Source organism: Molossus molossus, unplaced genomic scaffold (genome assembly GCF_014108415.1).
Source record: "Molossus molossus isolate mMolMol1 unplaced genomic scaffold, mMolMol1.p scaffold_m16_p_6, whole genome shotgun sequence".
NCBI lineage: Eukaryota > Metazoa > Chordata > Mammalia > Chiroptera > Molossidae > Molossus > Molossus molossus.
The window spans coordinates 50,014,813-50,036,750 of NW_023425399.1; the positions used below are offsets into that span (position 1 = coordinate 50,014,813).

The 21,938-nt window shown below is 39.6% G+C and overlaps 1 protein-coding gene across 1 annotated transcript; it reads left to right on the forward strand.

Moving 5' to 3' along the window:
- The first annotated feature begins 359 nt into the window (after positions 1-359).
- On the forward strand, positions 360-16,336 carry LOC118618151 (cystatin-13-like). Its single transcript, XM_036244121.1, has 3 exons — positions 360-587; positions 3,375-3,488; positions 16,253-16,336. Exons 1-3 carry the CDS (start codon positions 360-362, stop codon positions 16,334-16,336), a joined length of 426 nt encoding a protein of 141 aa, XP_036100014.1.
- The last annotated feature ends 5,602 nt before the right edge of the window (positions 16,337-21,938 follow it).

Here is a 21,938-nt window from a genome sequence, read left to right on the forward strand (position 1 = left end):
AGAGAAGGCAACAAGGATCATCTGGCAGGGAAGAAAGGTGTGTATGTGTGTGTGTGTGCGTGCGCGCACACACACGCGCTTCCAGGTATGAATATAGAGGTATGCATTCCTCCAGAAAGAAAAGAGCTAAGGTGTGAAAATAGACTGAATTTTGACTGCAGATTTCTCACATGGCTACTCTTTGGAGGAGAGAGAAAACCCACAAAAGACAAAGTTTACAGAGATTTTTTTCCTTTTTATCCACAGTAGTGTTAAGAGGAGCTGGGGAGAAGAGACATCAGGGCTAGCCCAGTCTGTCCCACACCCCAGATCTGGAAGGACAGAGGGAACTCAGACTGTGTTCCCTTGACTGAGGTGCCATGGCCAGACTCTACCTAAGCCTACTAGTTCTGGTGGCCAGTATGGTCCTTGCATCCAGAGGTGTGCATGCCTGGAGCTCACCTAAGGTGGTGAAGAAATTCCAGGACATCCCAGAAAGCTACGTCTATGTGCAGCAGGCACTGTGGTTTGCTATGAAAGAGTATAACAAGGCCAGCAAAGACAAGTACCTCTTCAAGGTGGTGAAGGTTCTGAAGTCACAGGAGCAGGTTGGTGGGCATTTGTGACTCAGTTGTCTGCATGTCTGTGATTGTGGTGGGACCATTATTCATGAATGGCTACTGAGGCCAGGAAATGGAATATAGCTCAGATATGCTTTTAGACAAATATATTAATTTTATTTTAGGAGTTTTTAGAAGAAAATTAATTGTAATTTAACCTTTATTATTCTGAGATGAAATAGAAAATAGTCATTAAGATAACTTAAAATTGATTATAGTCACATCATAAAACATTAAAAAGAGATTAAATTTGAGAAAATTTGCACTAATATCAACAAAATGACTGATGATAAGGATAAGTTATACACTGAACAAATAAAGAAACTGCAAGTCCAGCTTTCACTGATAAAGAGAACTAAGGCAGAGAAAGGAAGGATTTTCTCGATGTGAGAAAGACACATTGACTGGTTGCCACCCACACGACCCCAACCAGGACTGGGGACGAACTGCAACCAAAGTACGTGCCCTTGGCTGGAATTGAACCCGGGACTCTTTGGTCTGTGGGCTGACGCTCTAACCGCTGAGCCAAACTGGCCAGGGCAGGAAGGATTTTCTTTACAGAAGAATGCCTACTTATAGATGTAAAAGAATATGTAACTAGAAAATCACCTTTTGCAACCACCATGGTAATAACTAATTCAGGCAAAGATTATCAATAAGTTCTAAAACCATTGAGTGAAAGAGAGCTGGAGAACAAATTTCTTCAGGGATTGGTTAATTACAATGGAGAAAAGATACCCTTTCTGGTAAATACCTCACTCAACAAATGCACCAACATTGGAAGAAATTGACATCATGTGCCCTTGATGTAATATCACTAAAAGGACACAAGGACACAACATGACGTGTTTATGTTATCCTTGCACAAAAAGCGTAGCCTGAATGTAGTCATGAGGAACAATTCAACAAATCCATATTATGGGACATCCTACAAGACCATTGAAAACTATCAATGTCGCCCTGGTCGGTGTGGCTCAGTTTGTTGGGTGTTGTCCCATGCACCCAGGGTGTGTGTGTGTGTGTGTGTGTGTGTATACGCCAGTTTGATTCCTGGTCAGATCACATGCCCAGTTACAGATCAATCTCCAGTGGGGAATGTGCGAGAGGCAGCTGATCAATGTTCCTCTCTTTCATCAATGTTTTTCTTTCTCCCTTTCCCTTCCTCTCTCTCTAAAAGTTAATAAAATATTTTTAAAAATCTTTAAGAAAAAAATCAATGTCATGAAAGATAGGGAAAAAAGCAGAGAACTTGTTCTCAATTAAAAGAGACTTAAGAAACATGACAGTAAATGTAATATGTGGCCTTGTATTATCTCTTGGATTAAAAACATTATAAAGAATGTTATTAGGGCAGTTGGAGAAATGTGAATATGGATTATACCATAGAAGTGAGCATTGAACAATGTAGTATTTCCTGAGAAAGATGATTGTGCTGTGGTAATGTAGAAGGGGGTCAAGACAGGGATAGTGATCAGTTGGTGTCCATTGAGTATGATTTAAATCAGTCTGTTTTCATGACTTGAAAATATCCCTCAAATATAAAGCAGTGGTTCTCAGCTGGTTATGGGTTTTGTTTGACAGGGGCATTTGGCAATATATGGAGACATTTTTGGTCATCATAATTAAAGGGCCAATTTTTCACCTCCAGTGGGTAGAGGCTAGGGATGCTGCTGCTAAATACCCCACAGTACACGGAAACTCCTCCCCCAGAGAGTGATCCAGTCTCAGATGTCAGTGGTGTTAAGGTTGAGAAACTTGATATCCAGTTATAAGAAGATTCTAGTACATATGTTTGAAAGTTGTTGAGTTAAAAAATGAAAGTGAACACTCCATTTCTTGCATTTTCAATTCTCAAGGGCACCATCAGAAGCAGTTTGCTCTGTCCTTCCAAACATATTCTATACACTTACTGCCTGCCTAGTTTCTCATTTTCTAATGTGGTCAGGGAAGGAGGTTAATTCAGTGATTCATACTGAAAACTTAAAGATAGTCATAAAATCACACTTGACTACCACACCCATTTGGTTCCATGCCCAGGTACTTTATCTAGAATTTCTAAAATGCTAACTATATTTTCTGAATTATCTTTTATTATTCTGGGGTCGGTTATTGTGTTTAACTTGGCCATTCTCTTTCATATGTTCTCCCCTCTACATCCTGTAAAACTTTTTGTCTTGTTCATTTTTTAATAATAAAAGTCTATATTTACCATTGCGTGGCTCCATGTCCCCATGAGGCACTTGTGAGTAGAGGGCAATGTGAGCTCTGCACAGATGAGGAAGATACCCTGGAAGTCAGGAGTTTTGGAGGGTATATCACATGGAATAAGGTATGTATTGTTAAAATTGCCAAAGCATGGAAGGCTTTAGAGAGAAGCAATACACTCTAAGTATAGTTCACTTCTGAGATGCCTTTTCTATTGATTAGGCATAAAGATGCTAAAAGCTTTGTTCTTTTCTTCCTTAAATCCAATAGAATTCTATGGAAAATAGTTTTCTTGCTTTATCTTGAGACAGTTGCTGTTACTTTAAAATTAAATACTTCAATGAGAGAGAGAGAGAGAGACAGAGAGACAGAGAGACAGAGAGAGAGAGAGAGACAGAGATCAAAGCAAGAAACCTCTCCCACATGTGCTCCAAAACTGGGAAGAAAACTATAGGAGACACAGTCACTGACTCTAAGTAGACATGTTTATTTATCAGAGAGGACTATTTCTGCATTATGCAAACTATGCATTATTTTATGATATCCAAATTTTAAATTATTTATTGACAGGTCACAGATAGTTTGGACTACTTTCTTAAAGTCAAAATTGCCCGAACAATGTGCAAGAAAATTTTAGGAGAAAATGAAAACTGCTTATTACAACAGGATTCCAAAATGAAAAAGGTATGTGGCTGAGACAGGGAGAAGTAATTTCTATCATTAGGTTTGTATTCTAGACAGATAAAACTGAAAAAAGCAATTGTGCTTTAATTTTCAAGTTTCCTTTTAAAATTATATTCTAGTCATATTCATAATTGATGGCCAAGTTCTAGACAAAGAGCACTGTTTTTATTGTTTTTCTGACACCACCTTCTTTCAACCCCTACCAATGCTTGGCATGTGCTTGTGCGCAAGCGCGCGCGCACACACACACACACACACACACACACACACATTCTTAGTGACTTAAAGCAACATCAACTCATTATTTCTCATTTTTCTGCAATCTGGGCTGAGTTCTGTTCCCTGTGTTGTGTGCTGGGGGTAAGAATGTTCCAGATGTCTGCTCTACCTACATGTCTAAAGTCTCAGTCAGGACGGCTGAAACAGTTGAGGGCTGGCTGCCATCTTTCTTATTCTGTTCAGGACTCTCCATAGGGCAAACTTGCAGGATAACCTGTTATCCTGGTTTGTCCAGAACTAAAAGGTTTCCTGAGATGTGGGACTTTCAGTGCTAAAAACAGTGAAAACCTGCAAAATTGGCATGAATTGATCATCCTACATTAGGGCTTCCTTACAACATAATGGTTTCAAGGGAGCTATACTTCTAGGAGGAGGAAGCAGAACCTGCCACCAGTCCTACTTAGGTCTTGGCTTGGAAGTCCCAGAATGTCCCTTTCACCACATTCTTCTAGTCAAATTAAGTCACAATGTCAACCCAGATACAAGAAGAGACTCCCCTTTCCATGGGCAGAACATTATGCATATACTAATAGGAAAGAAATTGATGGCAACTTTCTTGGTGGATCATCTGCTGGAGGGTGCTTACCCAGTATAAAGCATGGCCTGAGCAACTTCACAGGCTTGTGACTGCTTTGTAGCCAATGATGCTATAAGGAACTTTGCTTGGCTGGTTCTAATAGTTCAGCTGCTGTACAGAAGGCCTGAACATTTTGGGACTGTTCCAATACTCTTAGCCCAATTGCCTCACATGCCATTTATAGTCTTATATGTTCAGTCTTCTTCTTCTCCATGTCATCAATGAGAAACAATCCTACCTAGGTCTGGGTGTTGCCAGGCCTCATGCTCAGATGGGCACTGTCACAAATGGGCCAGTTCATTTTTCAGCCTCAGTAAAAAAATTTCTTACCTTCATCATATGGGCTTAACAAAGACATTTTGGACTTAAATGTAATTTTTTTAAGTATACTTAAATATTTTCTAAAAATATGTAAAATAAAAATATAAGTGATAAAGGTGATGGCATACTCCTCTGGGTACCTTGAGGACCTTCTAACTCCATTTCTTCCCTAGGAGTAACCCCAGGATCATTTGTGTGGATATCTAGAAAATAATCTCACTATTAATTTATATAAACATAATCTTTCTTAACCTTTTTTAAAACAACTGATGATACACTATGCATACATATATATATGTGTGTGTGTGTGTGTGTGTTTATATGTATATTTTTATCCTCACCTGAGAATATATTTTTCCATTATTTGTTCAGATAGAGTGGGAGGGAGAGAGAGAGAAAAAAACATCGACGTGAAAGAGACACATCGAGTGGCTGCCACCCGCAAGACCAACCAGGGCCAGGGACAAGCTGCAACCGCCCTTAGTGGGAACTAAACCCAGATCTCTCTGGACCGCAGTCCAACGCTCTAACCACTGAGCAAAACCGACCAGGGCCACTATGCATATTTTGATGTAACTTCCCTTTTCACCTTTTCAAGTTTGTCTTGGCAATATTTTTACAGAAGTTGATTTTCAATTTTTCCCTTTTATAAATGGAGACTTTCTTTCTGTATTCTTTTTTTCTTCCTCCCTCCCTTCTTTCCTCCCTCCCTACCCTCCTTCCTTCCTTCTTCCCTCCCTCCCTCCCTCCCTTCACTCTCTCTCTCTCTCTCTTTCTTTCTTTCTTTCTTTCTTTCTTTCTTTCTTTCTTTCTTTCTTTCTTTCTTTCTTTCTTTCGAGTTTTATGTATATGTTACCTTTTCAATATATACTTAAAACTGGCACAAGGCATGGGTAAGCATAAATCATATTGGTGATTGCCAAAAGTTGCCCAGACATGATCAAATAAAAAATATTTACATAGTCTAATGAATAGCAGGCACCGCAGCAGGACTTCATAATGCAAGTAGATGGCTACATCCAGAGAATGCACACTTGCTTTAAATTTTTAGAAATTATTTTCAATTAAGTAACATTTCAAATATTCTGGTAGATACTAAGAATGATATATCAAATACCCATGTGCCTGCCATACAGATTTTATAGCTGTTATCATTTTATTACATTAATTTTATTACATTAATTTTATTACATTAATTTAAATATTTTAACAAGTACAATGTCACACATCCATCCTGCTCCCCTCTTAAAGATAACCATTGTCCTAAAATTGGTAAGTGGTGTTCCTACCCATTAAAACATTCTTTTATCTACATAGAGTTTTATGTGTTTTTCAAATTTTACGTACATTTGAAACATTCTCATTTTATTCATGTTGGTATGATCTGTTACTACTTATTTATGCCAAATGATTTTTTTGGGACTGTTGATATACAGAGAAATTGACTAAAAATTATTTTTATTTGTTGTATATTGGGCACTTGTATGAGTATATTATATTGTAGTTAACCATTTACTTGTTTTGAAAACTTTTGGTTGTTTTATCTTATGTTTTTCTCTCTTGATCTTTTTTTATTGAATTTATTGGGGTGACACTGATTAATAAAACCATACCAATTTCAAGCATACAGCTCTATAACATATCATCTGCATACTGCATCATATGCTCACTACCCAAAGTCAAGTCTCTTTCCACCAACACTATTTATCCCCACTTTGCCCTCTTCCACCTTTTCTTATTCCCCTTTCCCTCTGGCAATCACCATACTGCTATTTGTGTCTGTTTTTAAATCCTTTCAACTTTCTCATCTAGCACCCTAACCCCTCTCCCCTCTGAAAGCTATCATTCTGTTCTCAGTCCCTACAAGTCTGTTTCTATTTTATTAGTTTATTTTGTTCATTAGATTTCTCATAGAAGTGAAATTATATGGTATTTGTCTTTCTTTGATTTTTGATTGTTTAAAATTTTTCACTCTTCACAACAATGATGCCGTGAAGGTAGTGGTGCATGTTAACTCTCACCAGTGATGACATTGGGAGTGGGACAGCCATATTGTGGATCATATAAAACTTAAACTTTTGTTCAGCAGGCCACACATGATACATGACTTCAATTTTACTCTCCACAGTGGTTGAACTAGTATATCTTCCATCAGTGGCATGTGCAATTAATTATTTCACCTCGGCTTTGCCAACACTTGGTGTTATGGTCTTAAATTTTTCCAGTCTGGTGATGTATGTGAAATGTTATCTCAAAATGTCACTTTGAATTTCCTTGATTTTTAGTAAGTTTGAGATGCTTTAATATTATATTGCTAATCTTCTAGGATTTCACTTCTCGAATTGGCTTCAAAATATCCTTTTCTCCTAAGAAATCAAAGGTTGGGAGAAAACTGTTGGGTGCCATGACCTAAAGTGGAGAAATACACCTTTTCTAAACCCCTGAGCTCATTATCCTCATGCCTACCACATTCCTGTCTCTATCTTCCTTTCCCAAACCCAACTGGAAACCAGAAGATGCTCATTAACATGGTCTATAGAGGCCAGGGGGCAAAGGTGCCCATTTGCCACAGACCATAGGGGTTGTTTGTTTTTCAAGATATGCTGTGATGTGTAGAGACAAGGAGTGTAGACCTGGAGGGACAGATGGAGCAAATCCATCCTAGAGGCAAGAGTGGAGACAACAAGATTAGTATGAGTCTATTGTGAGTCTATTGGAATAGATCAGGTGAGAGAATATGTTAGTTAGGATGGTGAAGGTATTCAGTCCTGGATGTCTATGAAAAGGTTGGTCAGAATTTGCTGAAAGATTGGCCACAGAGTGTGCGGGGAGAAAAATCAAGGATGACTTTAAGGTCTGTGGGGTTTGGAGGCAGTTCACTCTCTTGGAGTTCTCTTATTTGCTCATTCTGTATATCAAGTAATTATTATCAGTAGACTTCCATCACCTTGCTCAGATTCACTTATGAGAGATTCCTCTGTCTCTTTTTTTTGCATGGGGTTCATTCCTATTTGATCCTAGAGATTTGAATGATTGTGTTTTCTTTATTTATTGGGATTTAAGAAGGCAGAAAAAGTAAACTTGTAGGCACCTTAAAAATAAATTTAAAATTTTTATATTATACTTTTTATTTATATTTCTTATTTATTTATTTTCGTTACAAATGTTTCTCCTTTTCCCCCCACTGATTCCCCTCTCCTCTCCCTCCCCACCCTGTCTCCACCTTTGTTGTCCATGTCCATTGTACATATATACATCCATATCAGTTCTGTGGTTAATCTCTCCCCCCGCCCAACCCCTCTTCTGGGGATTATCAGTCTGTACCTCACTTGTAAATCCCTGGGACTACTCCATTCCTCAGACTGTTATGTTTATTATATTCCACAAATAAGTAAGATCATGTGATATTTGTCTTTCTCTGCTTGGCTTGTTTTGCTTAGGATAATACTTTCCATGTCCCTCCATGTTGTCTCAAAGGATAAGAGATCTTTCTTTCTTAGAGCTGCATAGTACTCCATGGTGTATATGTACCACTGCTTTTTTTTATCCATTCATCTACTGATGGACATTTGGGCTGTTTCTAGATCTTAGATATTGTAAATAATGCTGTTATGAAAATGGGGGTACATATATTTTTCTGATTGGTGTTTCAGGCTTCTTAGGGTATACTCCTAGAAGTGGGATCACTGGGTCAAATGGAAGTTCAATTTTTAATTGTCTCAGGTAACACCATATTGTTTTCCATAGTGGCTGCACCAGTCTGCATTCCCACCAGCAGTGTATTAGAGTCCCCTTTTCTCCACACCCTCACCAACACTTGTTGTTTGATGATCTGTTGATGGCAGGCATTCTGAGAGGTATGAGGTGATACCTCATTGTTGTTTTAATTTGTATCTCTCTGATCATTAGTGATGTTGAGCATTTCTTCATATGTCTCTTAGCTACTTGTATGTCCTATTGGGACAGGTGTCTTTTAGTTCCTCTGCCCATTTTTTAATTGGGTTCTTTGTCTTCCTTTTGTGGAGCTGTATGAACACTCTATATATATTGAAAATTAACCTCTTATTTGATATATCATTTGCAATGAGGCTCTTCCATACAGTGGGTTGCCTTTCCATTTTGATGATTGTATCTTTTGCTGTGCAGAAGCTTTTGAGTTTGATGTAGTGCCATGTGTTCATTTTCTCCTTTGTTTCTGTTGCCTAAGGTTATGATTTATCAGTGAAAATTCTGCTGCATATGATGTCTGAAATTTTGTTGCCTACAGTTTCTTCTAGGATTTTTATGGATTCATGAGTCATATTTAAGTCTTTTATCCATTTTGAGTTTATTCTTATGTAGGGTGCAAGTTGATGGTCTAGTTCCATTTTTCTTCATGTAGCTGTCCAATTTTCCCAACACCATTTATAAAAGAGGCTGTCTTTACTCCACTGTATGTTCTTGCCACCTTTGTCAAATATTAATTGAGCATATTGCCTTGGGTCCATTTCTAGGTTCTCTTTTCTGTTCCACTGGTCTATATGTCTCTTCTTGTGCCAGTACCAGGCTGTTTTGATTACAGAGGCTTTGTAGAATAACCTAAAATCTGGTAATGTGGTCCCTTCAACTTTGTTCTTCTTTTCAAGATTGCTGTGGCAATTTGAGGTCTTTTTTTTTTTGGTTCCATATGAACTTTTGAAGTATTTGTTCTACTTCTGTGAAGTATGTCATTGATATTTTGATGGGGATTGCATTGAATTTATAGATTTCTTTGAGTAGTATGGACATTTTAATGATGTTGATTCTTTGAATCCATGAACAAGGTATGTGCTTCCACTTTTTTATATCTTCCTCTATTTTTTTTTTTCCAATGACTTGTACTTTTCTGCAAATAGGTCCTTCATTTTTTTGGTTAAGTTTATTCCTAAGTATCTTAATTTTTTGCTGCAATGATAAATGGGAATGATTTTTTACTTTTCATTTCTGTGAGTTCATCATTTGTGTATATGAATGCCATCAATTTCTTGTTAATTTGTATCCTGCTACTTTGCCAAATTCATTTATTAAGTCTAGTAAATTTTTGATGGTGTCTTTGGGATTTTCTATGTATAGTATCATGTCATCTGCAAATAATGACAGTTCCACTTTCTCCTTTCCAATTTGGATCCCATTTATTTTTTTCTCCTGTCGATTGCTGTGGCTAAGACTTCCAATACTATGTTAAATAAGAGTGGCGAAAGTGGACATCCTTGCCTTGTTCCTGTTCTTAAGGGAAATGCTTTTAATTTTTTTCCCATGAGTATGATGTTGGCTGTAGGTCTTTTATATATGACTTTTATTATGTTGAGATATGATTCCTCTATTCCCAGATTGCTGAGCGTTTTTATCAGAAATGGGTGCTGGATTTTGTTGAATGCTTTTTCAGCATCTATTGATATGATCATATGATTTTTACTCTTCATTTTGTGTATGTGGTTATCACATTTATTGATTTGCAAATATTGTACTAGCTTTGCATCCCTGGTATGATTCCCACTTGGTAATGGTGAATAATTTTTTTGATGTATTGCTGAATTTGATACATTGTTTTCTTTCTTTGTAGTGCCTTTTTCCGGTTTGCAATTAGAATTATGCTGGCCTCATAAAACGTGTTTGGAAGTCTTCCTTCTTCTTGAATTTTTTGAAATAGTTTGAGGAGAATGGTTATTAGTTCTTCTTTGAATGTTCAGTAGTATTCTTCCTTGAAGCCATCTGGGCCTGTGCTTTTGTTAGCTGGGAGATTCTTGATTACATCTTGGAGTTCTTCTGTTGTTATTGGTCTGTTCAAGTTTTCTATCTCTTTCCAGTTCAGTTTTGGGAGACTTTGTGTTTCTAGAAATTGATCCATTTCACTTAAATTGTCAAATTTGTTGCCGTATAATTCTTCATATTATTTGTTAACAATTCTTTGTATTTCTGTGGTGTCAGTTACTATTTATTCTCTTTCATTTCTGATTTTGTGTATTTGGGTTCTCTCTCTTTGTTTCTTGGTGAGTCTACCTAAGGGTCCATCAATCATGTTTACCTTTTCAAACAACCAGCTCTTTGTTTCATTGACTCTTTGAATTGTTTTTGTTTTTTGTTTTTTTGTCTTCATGTCATTTATTTCTCCTCTGATCTTCACTATTTCCTTCCTTTTACTTTCTCTAGGATTTTCTTTTTGTTTTCTTTCTAGTTCGTTAAGTTGTGAGGTTAGATATACTGTTAGAATTTTTTTCTTCCTTCTTGAGGTAGGCCTGTAGGGCTATGAACTTCCCTCTCAGAACTGCTTTTACTGCATCTCATAGATTTTGTGTTGTTGTGTGTTCATTTTCCTTGGTTTTTAATTTCTTCCTTTATTTCCATGGTAACCCATTCATTGTTCAATAACTTGCTATTTAGCCTTCATGTTTTTAAATGTCTTTGCATGTTCTTGTTGCAACTGATCTCTAGTTGCATGCCATTGTGATCTGAGAAGATGCTTGATATGATTTCAATCTTCTTGAATTTGTAGAGACTTAGTTTGTGCCCTAACATGTGGTCTATATTTGAGAATGTTTCATGTGCACTTGAGAAGAATGTGAACTGTGCAGTTTTGTGGTATAATTCTCTGTAGATCTCTATGAAATCTATTTGATCTAGCACTTCATTTTGAGTTTGTGTTTCCTTGTTAATTTTTTGTCTAGAGGATCTATCCAGTGATGTCAGCGGTGTGTTGAAGTCCCCTGCTGTGATTGTATTGCTATCGATTTCTCCTTTGAAGTCTTCCAGATTTTTAATATATGTTGTTGAACCTATATTGGGTGCATATATGTTTATCAAGTTTATATCTTCCTGTTAGATAGATCATTTCAATATTATGTAGTGGCATATTTTGTCCCTAGTTCTGGTCTTCATGTTGAAATCTATTTTATCAGATACGAGTATTGCTACTCCAGCTTTTTTTGTTTTCTGTTTGCTTGAAAGATATTTTACCATCCCTTCATGTTCAGCCTGTGTGAGTCTTTTGTTTTGAGGTTGGTCTCTTGCAAACAACATATATGTGAGTCATGCTGTCTTATCCACTCAGCTACTCTGTGTCTTTTTATGGGAGAATTCAAACCATTAACATTTAAGGTGATAATTGATATGTACTTACTTATGGTCATTTTTCTTTAGTGTGGTTCTATTTTTCTTCCTATTTCTTCTACTAATTTCAGCAGTCCTTTTTGAATATCTTACAGTGGTGTTTGGTATTAATATATTCCTTTACCCCTTTTCTATCTGGGGCACTCTTTATTTGAACTCCTATTTTGAATGATAGCCTCGAGGGATAGAGTAGTCTTGAATTCAGATCCTTGTTTTTCATGACCTTGATTACTTTATGCCACATCCTTCTGTGTTTCTGTTGAGAAGTCAGCTGAGAGCCTTATGGTGTTTCCTTTGTAGGTAACCTGTAGCTGATGTCTTGTTGCCTTTAGGATTCTCTTTGTTCTTAATTTTTGGCATTTTAATTACTATGTGTCTAGGTGTGGGCCTGTTTGGGTTCTTCTTACTTGGGGCTCTGTGTGCTTATTAAACTTGAATGCCTTTTTCCTTCACCAAGTTAGGAAAGTTTTCTGTCATTATTTCTTCAAATATGTTCCCTAAACCTTGCCCATTTTCTTCCTCTTCGGGGACTCCTATGATGCGAATGTTATTATGTTTCCAGTTGTCCCACAGTTCTCTTAAGTTATCTTTCTGTTTTTTAATCATTTTTTTCTTTTGGTTTTCTGATTGGTAGTTTTTTTTTTTTTCTACCCTGTCTTCTAATTCAGTTATCCGGTCCTCAGCTTCCTCTACTCTGCTGTTTAGTCCTTCCAATGTGTTCTTCATTTCCACTTGGTTGGTTTTCAATGTTTCTATATCTTTATTCATGGTGCTGATTCCCTTACTCATGCTGTTGAGCTTCCTTAAGATCATGGCTCTGAACTCTATCTCTGATAATTTGCTTAGCTGTATTTCGTTAATCTCATTTTTGATAGAGTTCCCTTGTTCTTTCCTTTGGGATTTGTTTCCTTGTTTCACCATTTTGGCTATCTCTGTGGGTTTTGGAGCCTGTTAAATTTTCTCTGTGGGTGTTGGTGTTCTGCTGTTTCTGGCTTCCTCTACTGAGTTTGGATGAGTCTGGGTGGGCCCACTTTAAACACCACTGTCAAGTTTTACTTTCCTGGGTAGATTTGGAAGCCCAGGAAAGGTTCAGTTATTTTCTAGGTTTTTCCTGTTGGCTATTAGTCTCAGTTAATCGGTGCCTTGGAATGCAGTCCTGGTGTTCTGCCTAAGAGGATTTCCAGAGGGTGGGATAGATGCTAGTTGTTAATGAACCTCAATTTGCATTTCTTTGCCTCACCTGGGAAAGGCTGAATCTCTGAGGGGGGTGGCTGCTGCTTTTACACACAGCTTTGGGAAAGAGCACACTGGCCACCGTCCTTTGTGGCCGCAACTCAGCAAAAACTCTGAGTGCCTTCCAAATGCAGAATGTCCCCACAGAGTTCCAGCCCAGTCTTCCCTCCCTCTATAATAGCTTCCAGGTGAGTAGCAGTGGCTATTTTACTGCTCTGTCCTGGCACTCTGGGCTGTGGAGCAGGCTTGGTCTTTATTCTCCAAGGGTGCTGCTCACATCTAAGGATGCTGCTGTCCTTGGGCTCCCAGCCCACCACCCTCTCATGCCTCTGCAAATCCTACCAGTGTCCTTGGTTATATGGTCCTATCCTGGTGTTTTCAGTTGATTTTTTCTGAGGATTTGTCTTTATTTTAGTAGTAATTCCCGTTTGGTCCTGGGAGATCCTTTGCATAGCTTCTATTCTCTCCGCCTCTTTTTTCACATCCTCTAAGCCTCTTTTGTGCTCAGCTTGGTAGCACAGGCTTTTCTTCTAGTGCCTCTGCACCCTGCAGGTCCCACGGGTAACCGTAATGCACAGTCTCTTTGGGGACCCTGCTCTATGCCTATGTTATGAGCTGCTGAGTCGCACAGGCCTCTCTGGTGCTTCAGCATCCTGCAGGTCCTGATAGTAACTGGATGGTATAGTCTCTGATGGGTCATGCAGGCCTCTCTGGTGCTTCTGTACTCCATAGGTCCCATGGGTAACTAGATAATGCAGTCCCTGCTGGGTCAAAAAGTACTCTCTGTTGCTGAAGCACCCCGCAGTTCCTGCGGCTAACTGGATGGCACAGACCCTGCTGGGTTGCGTGGGCCTCTTTGGTGCTTCCGCACCCAGCCAGTCCCATTGGTTATTTAATGACACAGTCCCTGCTGGGTCGCACAGGCCTCTCTGGTGCTTCAGCATCCCACAGGACCCATGGATAACTTGATTGTGCAGTCCTTGCTGGGTCTCACGGGTCTCTCTGGTGCCCTGCACCTTGCGGTTCTTGCAGGCAGGAAGCTGGATTGTACCAGTCTCTCTAGGGCTTGGGCTTCCCACTGCACTTGTGAGCTACTGTCCCTGCTGGGCTGCACAGGCCTCTGTGGAGCCCCAGGTCCCTCTGCTGGCAGCTGGAGAGTGCTGCTGCCCTGTGGGGCTCAAATCCTACTCAGCTTTTGCTGTAGATTTTTGGAATGGCTCTCTTCTGCTGGTCTGTGCTTCTGTTTCCTGGGGATGGATTTCTGCTCCCCAGCCTCTGTTGCTGGGGGTATATCTGGACTCTGATTGGGCTGTTATATGGGGGATGGTGCTGGGCTCTGGGCTGTCCGTGGCTTCCACAACTGGCACCTTGGAAGCTCCACTATTGTGCACTGGTCTGTGTTGGTACACAGTGTCCACATGTCTGATGGTGCCAGGTGTGCTGGTAGGCTCAGGTTGCCGGGCCCTAGCTGCTCCCACTGCCTCCTCCCAGGGAAAACGTGGGATCTTACAAAATGGTGGGTCCTCCCGCAGAGCAGGGAGAAGTAGCCTGAAGGGCTGCTTATGGTGGTAGCTGGTTTCTCCTGTCCACAGCACAGAAACTTTCTGCTCAGAGTCTCTGCACTGCAGGGGTTTGGTCATCGACCTTGGAGTCCACTCACACTCTCTCACTCACTCCCTCACTCTTTTACACACTCACCCTCCCTCCGGTCCTTCCTGCCACCATCTCTCAAATCCAAAATTTTAAAATTATTTTAAATAGTTATTGACCTGATTTATTTAATGTAGAAAATTTAGAAATTTTTAAAAGTTGGAATAGCTTAAAACTAACTATTAGTATCCTTATGTAAAGTGTACCACTCTCAATATATTTTGGCATCCTTGTTTTTTTTTAATATTTTACATTATATTTGTATTTTTATATAGTTGGGAATCATATTGTACACTGTTCCATAATTTGGAATTTCATTTAATAATAAACTCTGAGGATTTTCAAAACTAAAATTATTTGAAAATATTATATAGTGAAACTATTTTATTTGATTTAATATTTTCACATATTATTTAGCCGATTTCTAAGAACTATGTTTTTGTTTTTTTTTTTTTTCAGCTATCATGAACAGTGTTTTAATGAATATTTCTTTTTATTTTTATTTGGATGCATGTCTGATTGTTATTTTCTTATAGGCAAAGTCCCCACAAGTTGAATTACTCATCTAATGTTTTTCACCTCTTAAAGGTTTTTAATATACATTGATAAAATGTTCTCTATGATTGATCTTGATAATTGAGTTTTTAATCCCTCTGTTTTATGACTATTTCCTGTCTTCCTTGACTGATCTAGAAGTTAAACAATTAGTTAACTTTCTGATAAGACCACTATCTCTCCTCCCCACCACGCCACTCAAAAGCTTAACCCATCCTGAATGCCCATCTGACCTAGACAACCCTTCAATCTTGCCTTAGTCCTTCAGTGGACTGTCTGAGTTGCTGGTAGCTTGGTCCTATTTTTTCCCTCAAACTGTTCCCTTAGTCTTTGTATTTTATGCAACTTTGGTTCTACTTTATGCTGCCATTCACATTTCCATTGTTGTAATGGAGGTGCCTTAGTTTGTTTTTATTCTAACTGAATCACATTTTTAGGATAGAGAGGAGGGACACAAGTCAACTCATCCCACATTGTGAGCTTGAAACCCTGCTCATTATGAAGGCCATGGGAAGAGCACTATGTGTCTCTTCCCAGCTCCCAGACTGAAAGCTTTCTTGGTGGTCTCCAGCCAGTTTTTGACCCCCATCCCCTCCACAAGGCATGCAGGACCCTGTAGTATTCTTGGGTTTCCTCCCCTAGGAAGGACCCACACTGTGCCCTCCATGCAGCAGGGGTCTCTGTGGGTTGCAGGGAAGTTGGCCTGACTAGATGAAAACCAGAGCTGGAAGCAGGGGTTTCTGAGAATAGTCAGTTCCTGGGCTATCCTGTAGCAAACAGAGCCATGTAGATGATGGCTTCAGGTCACAGGGAAGTGAGTTGACAGGAGCCCAACTTGGTGAGTGAGGCTGGTTCCTCTGCCATTAAATTTCATGTCAACAATTCTGAGACTTATGGGGGCCTGGCTGGCTCAGACTACCTCTTAGCATTCCTGAAGCCAAATCCTCACACCTTAAAATATAAATTTAAAAAATTTTTTTTTCAATTTTTTCTTAAAGCTGATTATTCTTTTTGTCTCTTTTAGATGTTTCTTTGCACCTTCATCGTTGCAACCAAACCCTGGAAATTTGAACTCACTATGCTGGAGAAAAAATGTCAAGATGTTTAAAAATCTTCTAGAACATTCTGCCACTCTCACTTTCATTTAAAGAGGCAGATACTTGCAAAACATTTAAATAACACAGCTCCCATTGACTTCATTTCTGTGGGCTTTTTACTTTTTTGTGTTCGTTTGTGTGTCTGTATTTTTCAGGGGCTGATGATGAGAATGTGATGTCTTTTTATAGTGTTAGGCAGCCTCTTCTAGTTGGCTAATTCATTTCCTGGCACGGACAATCTTCTACTGAGAATGAAAGAGAGGGTGAAATTGTTTCCATTTTAGCAACCTGAGCAAAAGTTACTTTTCACTGACAGCTTTCCGAATAACTAAACAGAGGACCCAGCCCTCAATTGCTACAAGCTGGTGTGTAGTTTCTACAAGGTTCTAAGGGTCTGGTTGCCTTGAGAGTGCCCATTCATGAATTCATCCATGGATTTCTGCAGAAATATTTCTGACTGGAACTTCTGGGAAAACACAACCTAATGGCTTAGAAACAGTTTTAAATGCCAGATGTACCTGGGAGATAGGTCATTTGGAGATTTGTGTTTTACTTCTGGTTTTGAATTGAAGCAGGTAAAATGCAGAAGTGATGGTAAATAGACAGTAGGCTGCAATTGTGTGTGCATACATAGAGTAGAATGGATTATCTAAAGCTTCATGACTATTATATTATCTAATAACTCTGCCTTTAGTGGCTTAAGCGATTTATTTATGTGAGTTAGGTATCTGGGGGTGGCTTGGCTGAGTGGTTCCAGGTGTTATCTTTCATGAGGTTACACTCAGACATTGACTGTACTACCCTCACCTGAGGGTTAATTTGGCTGGAGAAACCACTTCCCAGGTGGCTTACTCTCATGGCTGTGGGTTGGTGCTGATAGGAGGTTTCTGTTCTCCACCTGGGCCTCTCGGTTAACTAGATTATCCCTGGTTAACTGTGTGTGTGTGTGGGGGGAACTCTACAAGAGCATAAGGACCGAGAGATGAGGATCAGGGGAGGCCATCTTGGATGTTGGCTACCTCAGTGTGTGTGTGTGTGTGTGTGTGTGTGTGTAGGAGTGGGCTGAGAGGATGAAGGAAGTTAGCATGACCAAAAAGAGGTGCTTTCTGAAACTTAGATGTGGAAACTATAGCACTGATATGTATATTACGGTTGGCAGGGGAATGCCAACAATAATGCAGGAGTGAGTTCTAACAGACATGTGAAAGATGGTGAAGCTCAGATGCCACCTGGCTGACAGGTAAACGCTCTCAAAGAGTTCTTTCCTTGCAGGACTTATGGTGAGCACCTGAGCCTCTTTGTCTAAGGGTTTCCTTTTCACCTGTGACAGGCAGGCTAGCGTGCTTGGTAGGTAATGCTCCTTGGAAGAGTCTTAGCCAGAGGTTAAAGTTGGAGATTAAATATCCTAGCCTTCTAATGCTCCAGGAGATAACACAAATTTTTTTCTACTCAGTCTTTGAGAGGTACCTGGCAAGATGGAGCTTGTTGCCCACATTGTGATTCTGCTCACTGTTACATATTACATCCCCATAACCCTTCTTGTATTTTCTAGGATTACCTCCAAATAAACCACTTGCATCTGAATTTTTGTTTCAATGTCAACTTCTGAAGGAAACATTCTTATAGTGGAGCCAAGATCCACTTTGAAGGATAAACTGAGGCCATCCTGGGGACTTGTCTAGGTGGTGTCAAGCAGTGAGACATACTAAGCCCCAATTGCTGTGGGTGCAGAGCCTGTGCTGCCAGAGCCAGAACTGGCAGGCCCCACCTGGTCCCATGAGCAATCCCTCAGAAAGTCTTTCTCCTCTGAGCCCTGACAGTATCATTTCACACCTGAAGGGACCAGAGTCATTTACAAATCCTGGACTCGCCATTTTCACCTTACTAATAATAATACCTATTGCAAGCATACAGGGCCAATCAAAGTGTCCACATCTGAGGTCAGCAGTGCACTGCTTTGGGTTTAACTCTTCAAAACCTTCTTGGCTCTTCTAACACATTGCGTCAGGATGAAGAATCATGATCAAGACAGCTCAATTGACTAATGAGATTTTTAATTTTTTATTTGTTCATGGTTGGTGTTTTATGTGATATGGAGGAAATTAGAACATGTGAGAGTTCAGACTCTGGGACAACTCATTGTTGGGTCATTCTCCCAGGGTTTGAAGATCTGCTAAAACCTGAGAACTTGGCCACCCAAAGGACCAGCAGCCATGAGAAGTTGAGCCTCCAACCCTTCTTTTTGGAGATGGTGCTTCTTGGATAATACATGAACGACAGAAGTGTTAGTTTTGCCATCATTTCCTTTTCCCCTCTTAGAGCATAAAAAACAAACAAACAAACAACAACAACTTTTTTTTGGGGGGGAATGAAAGAGTAAAAGATGCATCTTTCAAGCAGGGGGTGTTACTTTTATAGTTTAGATGGTCATGGGGAATAGGGCAAAGAGAAACAAGAGTTCTAATTCCTTGAGCTGAACCAGTACTTGAGGGGATATTGTGAGTGTTAGGAACCAATCTGAAAACTTGGAATGTGGGAAGTTGTGCTGAGGTGCATACAAGGCAAGGACCACTGACAGCAGGATTTATCTCTGTGTACATCATCTGACAGCACTACTCTCTGGCTCCAGCCCGCTTCCCTTTCTTTGTCCTCATGGGAGTGGCTGGGCATCTGCAAAGGCCTTCTGGAGTTCTCTACCTCATTGCTACTTTGTGTTTAGTTCTGTATTTATTGAGCCCCAGGGAAGCCTAGGAAAATGTCCAAATGTCCCCTGGCATATGAGGAAGTGACCACAGAACATAAAATGAGATATGAATGCAGAACATTTGATAACCAACACAAGAAACTATTTTATTTTGGTGTCCCACTTGTTTCTTAGCTGCAGGCCTGGGAAGTCATTCCTGTGAATGTTTGCCGTCATATGTTAGCTTTCAGGTGGTTCCAAGAAAAGGAGGATAAACCTTACTGAAACCTGGTGTCAGGGATTCATGTCCTGACTAGATCTGTCCTTACAGGATGCCCAGGGTTCTGGGTCTTATCACTGTGTAGAGCCCATTGCTAGTCTTTCAGGAACCTTGGGCAAGTTGCCAAACTCCCTGTGTGGGAAGCTTAGAAGCAAAGTCCATTCCCGTGAGACCTATAGTCACAGGGCCTTGGAGCCACACAAATGCCTAGGGTGTGGGAAAACTCTTACTGAAGGAGGCATGAGCCCTAACTCTTTCACATGAGATATACCGTCTCTAATTGCATTTTATTCAGATTACTGCTTACAGGCATTGTCTATTTCTACTGAGAGCTACCTCCCAGGGCCAAGGGGGCCAGACCTCCTGGTTAGCTATCTCCCTCATTCATTTTCCTTCGACAGTAAGTGCACCTGAACATCCCTGCCAAATTCCAGGCCATTTCTATCAAGTGTTGGGTTACAGTTATTTTCAAACTCAGTGTTGCATATTTCATTTGTCCTGTCAGATGTCCATATGAATGTTCATTCTTATGTCAACACAATATTTTATTTCCTTTTTAAGATTAGTTATTTATTGAAAATTTATTTTTAAATAATCAACAAATTTTTCGTTTTTGGTAAATATTACATTGTAGAACGCCTCAGTAGAATACTAGGTTGTGACAAAAAGGATCAAGTGCACAGAAGTGATCCTGTTCACCATCTCATTCTTGAGACAGAAACATATACTACCCAAGGGTAGTCATTTAAATTTGGTCTCAATTGGTTGTTCCAGACTAAGGTGAGAGGTTTATGTGCTGTCGGAATGGCAGCTGCAGAACTATTGACTGCTCAGATAGTACCCACCATCAAGGCTGGCCTGTGCCTGACAAGGATGGAGGCATCAGAACATCAGTCTCTGTCTTTCTAACTCTCTCCCCAAAAACTTATTGTTCACTATATTATAAAACGGTTGATAAAAAATGTCATTTTTAATAACTCTATTTCCCTATCACAGAAAGAATTTGACTGTTGCTGTGCTAGAAATAAGAAAAGAACAAACTGATACGTCAGTTTTTCTAAATAAAAAAGATCCTCTTTCTGGCTGGAATAATAATGGGAAAATGAGAGTCACAGTGTCCCCAGATCTTATCTGAGAATGCTGTGGAGGCTGAGGCATAGGATGTGCAAGTGTATCAGGTTACTTAGGGGAAAAAATGTCAATTGCTGTGAGTTACAAAAAAGCTGTCTTTGTAACTCATGGGAAGGGGTAGCTTTTTTTTTTTCATGAATTTTTATTTATTTTTTTGTTACAGATATTTTACCTTTTTACCCCATTGGCACCCCCCACCCCACCCCCCCTCCACCCTGTCCCCGGCTTAGTTGTCCATGTCAATTGGTCATGCATACATGCATATAAGTTCTGTGGTTTATCTCTTCCCACCCCCCCACCCCCCATCCCTTCTTCTGAGGGATGTCAGTCTGTGCCCTACTTCCATGTGTCTGGGTCTACTGTATTCCTCAAACTGTTATGTTCATTATATTCCGTATATAAGTGAGATCATGTGGTATTTGTCTTTTTCTGCTTGGCTTCTTTCACTTAGGATAATACTTTCCAGGTCCCTCCATGTCGTCTCAAAGGATAAGAGATCTTTCTTTCTTACCGCTGCATAGTACTCCATTGTGTATATGTACCACAGCTTTTTTATCCATTCGTCTACTGGTGGACACTTGGGCTGTTTCCAGATCTTAGCTATTGTAAATAGTGCTGCTATGAACAAGGGGGTACATATATTCTTCCTGATTGGTGTTTCAGGCTTCTTAGGGTATATTCCCAGCAGTGGGATCACTGGGTCAAATGGAAGTTCAATTTTTAATTTTTTGAGGTAGCACCATATTGTTTTCCATAGCGGCTGCACCAGTCTGCATTCCCACCAGCAGTGTATTAGAGTCCCCTTTTCTCCACACCCTCGCCAACACTTGTTGTTTGATGATTTGTTGATGGCGGCCATTCTGACAGGTGTGAGGTGATACCTCATTGTTGTTTTAATTTGCATTTCTCTGATGATTAGTGATGTTGAGCATTTCTTCATATGTCTCTTGGCCATTTGTATGTCCTGTTTGGAGAGGTGTCTATTCAGCTCCTCTGCCCAGTTTTTAATTGGGTTCTTTGTCTTCCTTTTGTGGAGTTGTATGAGCACTCTATATATATTGGAAATTAACCCCTTATCTGATACATCATTGGCAATGATGTTCTCCCATACAGTGGGTTGCCTTTCCATTTTGATGATTGTTTCTTTTGCTGTGCAGAAGCTTTTGAGTTTGATGTAGTCCCATGTGTTCATTTTCTCCTTTATTTCTGTTGCCTTAGGTGATGTATCAGTGAAAATTCTGCTCCGTATGATGTCCGAAATTTTGTTGCCTACATTTTCTTCTAGAATTTTTATGGATTCACGGGTCACATTGAAGTCTTTTATCCATTTTGAGTTTATTTTTGTGTATGGTGTAAGTTGATGGTCTAGTTTCATTTTTTTGCATGTAGCTGTCCAATTTTCCCAACACCATTTATTAAAGAGCCTGTCTTTACTCCACTGTATGCTCTTGCCACCTTTGTCAAATATTAATTGAGTGTATTGCCTTGGGTCCATTTCTGGGTTTTCAGTTCTGTTCCA

Bases quoted from the DNA above. Each gene is read 5' to 3' on its own strand.
- LOC118618151 (XM_036244121.1), top strand. From the start codon at position 360: ATGGCCAGACTCTACCTAAGCCTACTAGTTCTGGTGGCCAGTATGGTC. The intron at 588-3,374 runs GTTGGTGGGCAT...ATTTATTGACAG, and splicing joins TTCTGAAGTCACAGGAGCAG to GTCACAGATAGTTTGGACTA. The intron at 3,489-16,252 runs GTATGTGGCTGA...TGTCTCTTTTAG, and splicing joins AGGATTCCAAAATGAAAAAG to ATGTTTCTTTGCACCTTCAT.